Below are 8,571 nucleotides of genomic sequence, written 5' to 3'. Positions count from 1 at the left end.
GTACAGTTTTAGTAAACAATTTCTTAAAAATCAACTTTAATAAGTTATTTTTAAAAAAGCAAAAAAATTAGTAAACCAAGACTAATTGCCTAACAAATCAATTTAAATAAAATAAGAGTCTTGCTAGAGAGCCAATGGAATAAGAGTCTTGACCTTTCGGATCTAGAGCTCTGATACCATGTCATGATACCACTCATCCCAAAAGCTTACGCTGATGAAGAAAAGTAACACTAATAATTATATCTCTAATATTGAATCGGACATCCCTAAACCTCAATTGTATAATTGTACAAATATTCCATTGGCTCCCTATACTTCCTCGTAAAATAATAGTGTAGTGTAATCAGATGAGCATTTCTATATTCACACCTCATTTTAACAAACCTTTTTGCCATTGATTTAACATAATTTTATAAGTTATGCAGGTCAATATAAGTATAACAATGATGTAGATTTAGCAATGTACAACAAATAACATTCCTATATTTGTATAATTGTATCAAGAGGATTCAATAGATGGAAGCAAAACCTAGACATATACAAGAAGAAAGTCCTCTCTTGTTTCTTCCCTTAACTTGTTTCCCGCACAAAAATGTTGAACTCTCTTGAGTCTTGAAAGGAGGATGGTTTGAGTTAACTCCTTGAATTGGCTTGTTGGAGAACAAGGTTGGTATAAATGAGCTCATTCCATGCATCAGGGACCCCAGGAAGACACCAATGGCTACAGTCCTGCCGCCTTGTTGAGACTCTTTTTAGGCCAGTGACGTTCCGGCCGTAAACCGATGGATGCCCGTCCTTGCGGAAGTTGGTCATCCTTGTGACATTTAGTAATGTTACTGGAAACTTCATTCCCTTAATTGCTTCCTCCACTATCTTCATTTTCAGGGGATAGTTATCTAGGATGGACCCACTAAGAACTGGTTCAATTTCACCATTGCATGACCCACCTGAGTCCCAATCTCCACCTCTGTTAAGGATTCATATGCAGTGAGATATGATTCAAAGAGCAGACGGTACTGGTTTCCAGTAAGTTTTTTCTTTCACATGAACCTTTGTACAGAGAAAAATAATTACCTGAAATGGGCAGAAGAATATCCACGATAATAGACAATTTGTTTCTTTGGATTGATGTTATGATCGATCCATTTTGCCCAGGTCTTTATTGCCCTTCTGTATGCCTCAACTGCATCAAATTTTGGATAAAGTTGATCGCCTTCTTTGTAATAATTTACCCTGCAAAAATGTAGAATGTTCCCTGAAACACTTAATCAAGTTAAAGGCCAATGAAAAGAGGGTTATGATTTGATTCGCATACAAACCCTCGAGCAGTTTTTCCATGAGTCCACCAGTGACCAGTGTTAAAGACAAGAATGTCAGCTTTCTTCCATCGGCGAAAAGTCTTGTCAATCCGATCTATTGACAATGTAGGATTCGAGCCGCCTTGTGCCTTAACTCGAACTCCTTCCCTCACAAGGAAATGAGATCTCACAAACTCCACAGTACAATTATAGTCCTGACCCCAAGTGTTTCAAAATCTTAGCCCAGTAATTCATTCTGATGCTGAGCTCAATAAATATACATGTACAAAGGCTGAGTTGGCATAACAGAAACCTAACAACCTAACTAACTAACTTAACTATCTTGATACCTTTGTAAATACAGCCATCATTATCAGCAACTAAAATAACTACCTAACTAATCACAATTATCTAATAGAGTACAAGTAGAGAGAGAGAGAGTTTACCTCAAATTTGAAAACAAAGTAGCCTCTTCCTTTTGTAATTTTGTATCCATGAATCTCATACATTTTAGTCTTATCTTGAAGGCCTTCACGGAGCATGCACAAGATGGATTCAAATTGGTTCCTGTTCATGGAATCTCCAACCAGCATGAGTCTTTTACCTCGGAGTCTTTTCAAGAAGTCAGTGGGACTAAACCTGGGAAGATCACAGCCATGGGGCTTCCAGCGCCACTTGGTGTAGTCAGAATCCTTTCTACCGTTGGCCTGGCAATCGTAAGCCTCGTCCACGTAAGGGCAACTACTAGGTTTGTAAATTGGGTAATTCCCTTCATCTTTAACCCATGTTCCACTGTACAAGTCGCAATCTAATTGCTTCTTCACCGCTCCTACCTCATCATCAGTATCACTGCTATCGTTATCACCGTTGCTTCCATTCACTGTGTTTTCGTCTTGGGCGTCGGATTCTGCTTGAGTGTCGTCAGTGTTATCGACTGAGATTTTGGTGTCGGTGTCGGTGTCGGTGTCGGTGGGGGTGGCGACGGCAGACTCGGCTTCGGGTTCGGTTTCGGTTTCGGGTTGAGTTTGGGTGTTATTGGGAGGGTGGACGTGGATGGAGAGCGGAGGAGGGTGGAGAAGGAGGAGATCTGAGCGGAGGGTGAGAGCGGGGTCGCGATTTCTGAAGAAGAAGATGAAGAGGAATGCTGATAGGAGGAACAATGTGAGGAAGAAAAGCGTGGAAACAGAAGAACGGTTCTTATGAGAAGAAGAAGAAGAAGAAGAAGCCATTATTGAGAAAGAGAAGAAACATGTTCCGTTCCGTGAACTCAGATGAAGCTACCACAGGGACAATGCAGAGTGTAAAGTGCAAACACAGGCACTGCTATTTTTCTTTTCTTTTCTTTTCTTTTTTTGGAGGGGGGTTGGGGATGATGTTAGGCCCAACTTCCATTAACTCAATAGGCCCAGCCCATTTTCCTTAGCCACTAAAAGTAACTCAAAATTTTTACCAAAAATATTTACAACAGCCCACGAACAAAAAGAAATGTTTAGTTAAAATTTTCCTCCATTTTCCTCATTCTCTTTAGTATAAAAATAAGGTGAAGCTAATGACATAGCTAGGTCTGTCCAGTTTGATAAAACTTTATTTCTTTAAAAAAAATAGTTTTATTAAAATTAATTTTCAGACAGTATTGGTCGCTGAAACCTTTGTAATTACGATGCTAGTATTCCTAAATGAAGGTATAGAGGAGATCATATATATGAATTGGAGATATGACTTATATGAAGATGGCAAAAGTCATGCTGATTTCGATGATGTGAAAATATCAAAACACAAATCCTTGGATAATTGACTAAAGCCGGCACTTCGAAATTTGTAAACCGAGTAAAACAGTAGAAATAAAGAATCCTAGTATCTTTTTCGTTTTAATATTAAATTAGTAAAAAAATTGCTAAATGCGTGTAACAAAAATAGGTGTCTAAGGTCTAAGAGGAGTTATTATTATGGGTCAAATGGGTGAACGCTGACCTGTGTTAGCTAGCGTTCCCTTTTTGTTGTAATTAGCTTTTGAAGAGAAGCGTAAGACAAGATAGCAAGATTTGTAACTAACCTTGTTGTTTCAACTGAAATGGCCGCCTTTAATGAAGCACCAACTGTCATTTCATCTCATTTGCATTCACATTCACATCTATCTTCACTATCATACAGTAATAAACTAATAAATTAATTGTTTAGTTACGTGTTTGTTTGTGTATATATATAGTCACTACTACTACACAAGACAAAGCAGGGAAGAGCAGAACCCCAAAATATGTCACTTCCATCATTCATGAGGGAGGGAGCAAGAAGACTTGCTTTGAAAGAAACCGATGATTTGATTCAATCCAATTGAATTGAATGTATGGCACAGTCAAAACCAGCCATTAAATTCCCATTTTTCCTTTTTCTTTTGTCTCACATATAGAAAGAGAGAGTGTCAGCTTTTCAAGTATGGCCCTCAAATGGAGCAGCACGTGGGTGGAGGAGACATGCATATACACAAGAAGGTTGATGCATTGTTAGTGTTAATGTTAATGTTAAAGTGTTAATGCTTAATGCTACAGGGCTACAGTACCTACCTGTCTGCAAAAGTGTTAACTGTCAAAGGGAACAGAATGTTGTAGCGCTTTGGAGAGTCCACTCCATGCAGCAAATTCCGTTTGGTTTGAATAAGCAGCTATAAATTGCTCATGCTCATGTTAGTAGCTAGTAGGAATTTAAATGCAATTAATGAGGTTTGGTGTGACCACAGCAAAAACTGTGATGTATCATAGTAATATTTAACTGCATATCCGAGGAGAAGGTACCATAGTTAATGTCCCATTCCCTACTCTTATATATCATACCCACCTCCCTCTTTCTCTCTAATAATATCACCATCATCACCCTCATCAAAATCATTTCCTATTTCCTCTTCTCTCTCTCTCTCTTTTGTTGAGATGAGATTATCAGAGCTAGTGCTTCTGCTGTGGCTTTTGTTCTGGGCTTCTGTTGGTTCCAACACTGCTGCTGCTACCAATTTGTTTGAAGGAGCCAAGAACAATAACAGAAGCGTGCAACTCCAAGATAATAATAATAATAATGCAAACAAGTTCAACGGCCTCAAGAACACCACTACTACGTCATCAGAATCAGATGAGAAGAGAGTGGTTCCTACGGGTCCTAATCCATTACACAACAAGAGATAGAAGAAGAAGATTCGAATGAACTACTTCTTGTATGTATGCTTTTGAATTTGTTGGTTGTTTATCAGTTATTTAATGTTTAACATCATTGTAAAAAGAAAAAAAAATGAGTGTTAAATATTAAATAATGTTGAGTCACAACCTTTTTTTTTTTGGTTTTCGGTGAGCAATATTAGATAGAGTTTTTCTATCTGTGTGTTAGTTGCTCTGTAGTCAACGCCATTTTTCTACTGTTGCTGTAATGGTAAATGAATTATTGAAATGTTTTTGTGACATTTTATACGTATTTAGTGAAAATTGGAGTGTGAAATAGAGAAAGTAAAAGCATTGAATGTGTGTCGGGTATGGTGTGGACTTTGGAATTGGCGGTGAGATTAATATCGGTTTTGCATTTGTCTCTGTCCAACCTCCTTCACTCCTTTGTATTTATCGAGGTTCTCTTTACTATTTCATACCACTGTTCTATTCCCCCTTTAATTCCCCCCAATGCCATCAATCTAAACACATATTATATTACATCTTTTATTAATCATAATTAGATTTTGGTGGAAACTTAGTTGCAGTCGACTTCACCTTAGACTTTATCACCTTTATAATAGTTTAAAGCATTCTACACAGTCGTGCAATTATATGTAAGTAATTATTTTGCTGATTTAGTATTACGTAATTAAATACACGCGTAAAACTACTTTACACTTGTCAAAATTAAATTCTTATTCAAAATACATTCGAATGTTACTAAAAGATTTTCATATATACATATAGTACAGCTGTTCCTGTTAGTTTGATAAGCGATCTTCAGATGTTGGAGGATTAGAATCAGTTATGATTGGAACTGAGAAAGTGTCTGATATGGCTTCCCAAGAGGGCATGTCCTCATCGTGCTTCTTGGGTCTCCGATCAAAGAACGATGGCCTCATTGGTGTTGACACCATTTCAACTTTGAATGTCAACAGTGCCACGATCTCTGACATGGCTGGTCTCAGACCTGCATGAGGCTGTAGGCACAAGAATGCCACGTGGAATGCTCTCATCACATCCTTCTCCACCAATCCATGTTCCCTTAGCTTTGGATCCACCAGTCCCATCACCATTGACTTCTCATAAAGCTTCCATGCCTATAGAGTAGAATAATGAACATTTACTTACTCACAACCATATCAAAACATTTAATTTCAATGTGTATTCAACATATCATTTGTATTTGTTGCACAACATTATGTTACTATATTCAAATATTATTACCTTAATTAAGATCATAGTAGAGAAGAGAAGAACTTACATATTCAGGAAGGTATTGCATTTCTGATGGTAAAGTAAGATCTGTATTCTTTCTGCAACTTATAATTTCAAGTACAAGAACTCCAAAACTGTAGATATCGGCCTTTTCTGATAGTTCTCCTCTAATAGCATATTCAGGAGCCGTATAACCTCTAATCGAAAGACAACAATTAAATTGTTTGAGTGAATTCATGTTAACAATGAGTTTGAGGAGTACTATTTGAATAAAGTACTTACAATGTTCCAGCAAATTGAGTGCTAAGGTAAGCTTGATCTTCTGGAAAGAATCTAGCTAGCCCAAAGTCTCCAATCTTTGGCTGAAACTTTTCATCAAGAAGAATGTTGCTTGCTTTGATATCTCTGTGAACAATTCTCAAATGCGAATCCTCATGTAGATATTGCAATCCCCGTGCCACTCCAAGAATAATTTGGAATCTAGTGCTCCAATCCAGGAATTGGTCACTTTTTCCTGAAAAAGGAAAATCCAAAATAGTTATGATGAATATTTAGATATACAACATAAAGAAGGGATATATATAGATAGTTATGTACCATATAGGATGCGGTCCAAACTTTTGTTCTTCATGTATTCATAGACAAGAATCCTTTGAGATCCATCAGTACAACAACCAAGAAGGCGAACAAGATTCTTGTGTTGGATGCTTGTGATTAATCTCACCTCTGCCAAGAACTCTTTTTCTCCTTGTTGGGATTTCTCAGCAGACAATTGCTTAACAGCAACTAGCCTTCCATCTGCCAACTTTCCCTGTCAAAATTCCATGCATATCTCATTGGAAGGACTATATATTTGCATAGTAAAATTGTGTGAAACAAAGTGTGTACCAATACCTGATAAACAGGGCCAAAACCACCACTTCCAAGAAGATTTTTGCTATGAAAATTCCTGGTTGCCCTTCTCAATGTGTTCAAGTTGAAGTGACTAATTGTCCCAAGGCTCCCACTAAAGAAGTCCATTGATCCTATATACAAACTTGCAATATTATGATTTTACATTCAAATCATGCTACGATTTCATATTTTACTGCTTTGAGTATTACCTGGCTGTTGTTTGCTTGAAAATGTTACCTTCACAACCTCATCTGCTTTACAGTATAACAGAAATTAATTACAAGCACACAATACAAACATAGTAATATTAGTAATAAAAGTAGATGAATTAATTACCATGGTGTTGACTCATTATTGAAGGTTTCTTTTCCATTTTCTCCTCTGCCTCTTGTGGTGATCTCCGTTTAATAACCATCCAATAGACAAAGAGAAGAATGAGCAATATGATAAGCACTATTATCCCTCCAAGGAAGAAAAACAATGCTCCTGAAGTGTGATGGGACCATGATGAGTTCTCAGCTCCCATAGAGGATTCAGGATTATTGTCTGCAATAATAGTAATAATAATAATCACTCAGTTGAACATTGTTAAACAAATTAAATCTGATTTAGCAAGTATACAATGAAATAGTAACCTTGGAGTAATAATCTTGGAGGCATTATTATTAATAATGTTGGGTAGAAATGCAAGCATTATAGGCATGATTCCAACTGGCAACACTGAAAAACAAAAAAGAATGAGAGTTGAAGAATGATTCCAAGGTTGTGCCATAGGATTGATCGAAACATTGTTAATATTGTTGCACACTACAATTCAATTGGAATACAAAAATCCAAATCCTATACGTTTGTCTCTTGGGTTGGTTGTAGTTATAAATAATAATATTAAATTAAAAAAAAGGAATATGATATCTGAATCACGGTCATGAGCTGGTGTCTGTGATGCAAGTATTCATTCCTTACAACACTTCTCAGTGTCACTTCCATGCTGAAGCATTTTAAGTGCACCGGGAGTACCGGTGCACCAATTGTTTTAACCGTTGATCTGAATTATAAAAAATATATATAATATATATTAATTGAAATTAACGGTTAAAACAATTGGTACACCGGTGCTCCCTGGAGCACTTGAAATGTTTCCTATACTATATACTATAGTTTATATATACGAGTGTTATAAAATGAACAAATAAAAAGGTTCAATAATCAATTCACTAATCACTCTGATTTTGCTTCTAATGCCATCCTGTTCTGTCACTAGTCACCCCAACTATCACGGTCACACCGTACGTTCCACTTCCTTTTTTGTCTTCATGGGCTTTTTTGTTGGTTAATGGATTGCTCGGCCCAAATATTTTCATGGTTTTGTTACCAAATCTCTTTTTGGTGCCTCTTAGAGTACTGCATCCACAGCCGAGGCCTGGGTCACATGGTAATTTTATTTGCCTTCCACTGAGCTGCATACGATTGGAGGCTGCATTCGAGTTCAAATCTTTGCGAGTGCGCCAAGTATGGAACAAATGCCTTTTAAAAATTTTTTTAAGTATATAATTTTTTAAATTTTTGTATTAGTTCTCTTAATTTTGTTCTCCTCTTCTACAATTATATTTTCTTTTATATATTGGCCTCTCCAAAAAACTACTCTAGTAGTTCTGTCTGTGATAAACAAAATAATTAGTATGACTAAAAGGATGATTTTCTTGCCCCAAAAACTTTATAATGGTAAAAGATTTATGGAGAAATACTTGTTACTTATGCTTCGGAGTTTAAAAGGAATTGAGCATGCGTCATTGATCCGTTCATACTTTATGATAACATGAAGGTAAAAATTCAGGTGCAGTTGACTTTACGTGAAGTTGATATCTGAGAGTTGTTGAGTTTTTACCTAACATGAAACTTAATAATATTCATTTCTTGTATTGAATAATATCCCACGTGGTTGTATTAATCCAAGCGCATGTATTCTACAGTAGTCA

The 8,571-nt window shown here is 36.6% G+C and overlaps 2 protein-coding genes across 2 annotated transcripts; both read right to left on the bottom strand.

Moving 5' to 3' along the window:
- Positions 1 to 395: 395 nt before the first annotated feature.
- On the bottom strand, positions 396 to 2,583 carry LOC130937853 (protein trichome birefringence-like 5). Its single transcript, XM_057867109.1, has 4 exons — positions 1,745 to 2,583; positions 1,320 to 1,513; positions 1,075 to 1,233; positions 396 to 967 (listed from the first exon to the last, which is right to left on the bottom strand). The coding sequence occupies exons 1-4, from the start codon at positions 2,525 to 2,527 to the stop codon at positions 634 to 636; spliced, it is 1,470 nt and encodes a 489-aa protein (XP_057723092.1). The 5' UTR covers positions 2,528 to 2,583; the 3' UTR covers positions 396 to 633.
- Positions 2,584 to 5,164: 2,581 nt separating this feature from the next.
- On the bottom strand, positions 5,165 to 7,308 carry LOC130967466 (cold-responsive protein kinase 1-like). Its single transcript, XM_057892335.1, has 8 exons — positions 7,231 to 7,308; positions 6,932 to 7,141; positions 6,805 to 6,846; positions 6,596 to 6,726; positions 6,299 to 6,512; positions 5,984 to 6,215; positions 5,748 to 5,898; positions 5,165 to 5,583 (listed from the first exon to the last, which is right to left on the bottom strand). Exons 1-8 carry the CDS (start codon positions 7,253 to 7,255, stop codon positions 5,245 to 5,247), a joined length of 1,344 nt encoding a protein of 447 aa, XP_057748318.1. The 5' UTR covers positions 7,256 to 7,308; the 3' UTR covers positions 5,165 to 5,244.
- Positions 7,309 to 8,571: the final 1,263 nt, after the last annotated feature.

Source organism: Arachis stenosperma, chromosome 1 (genome assembly GCF_014773155.1).
Source record: "Arachis stenosperma cultivar V10309 chromosome 1, arast.V10309.gnm1.PFL2, whole genome shotgun sequence".
Lineage (NCBI taxonomy): Eukaryota > Viridiplantae > Streptophyta > Magnoliopsida > Fabales > Fabaceae > Arachis > Arachis stenosperma.
The sequence above is the reverse complement of the archived record's forward strand: the minus strand, read 5'-3'. Positions and strand labels throughout refer to the sequence as shown.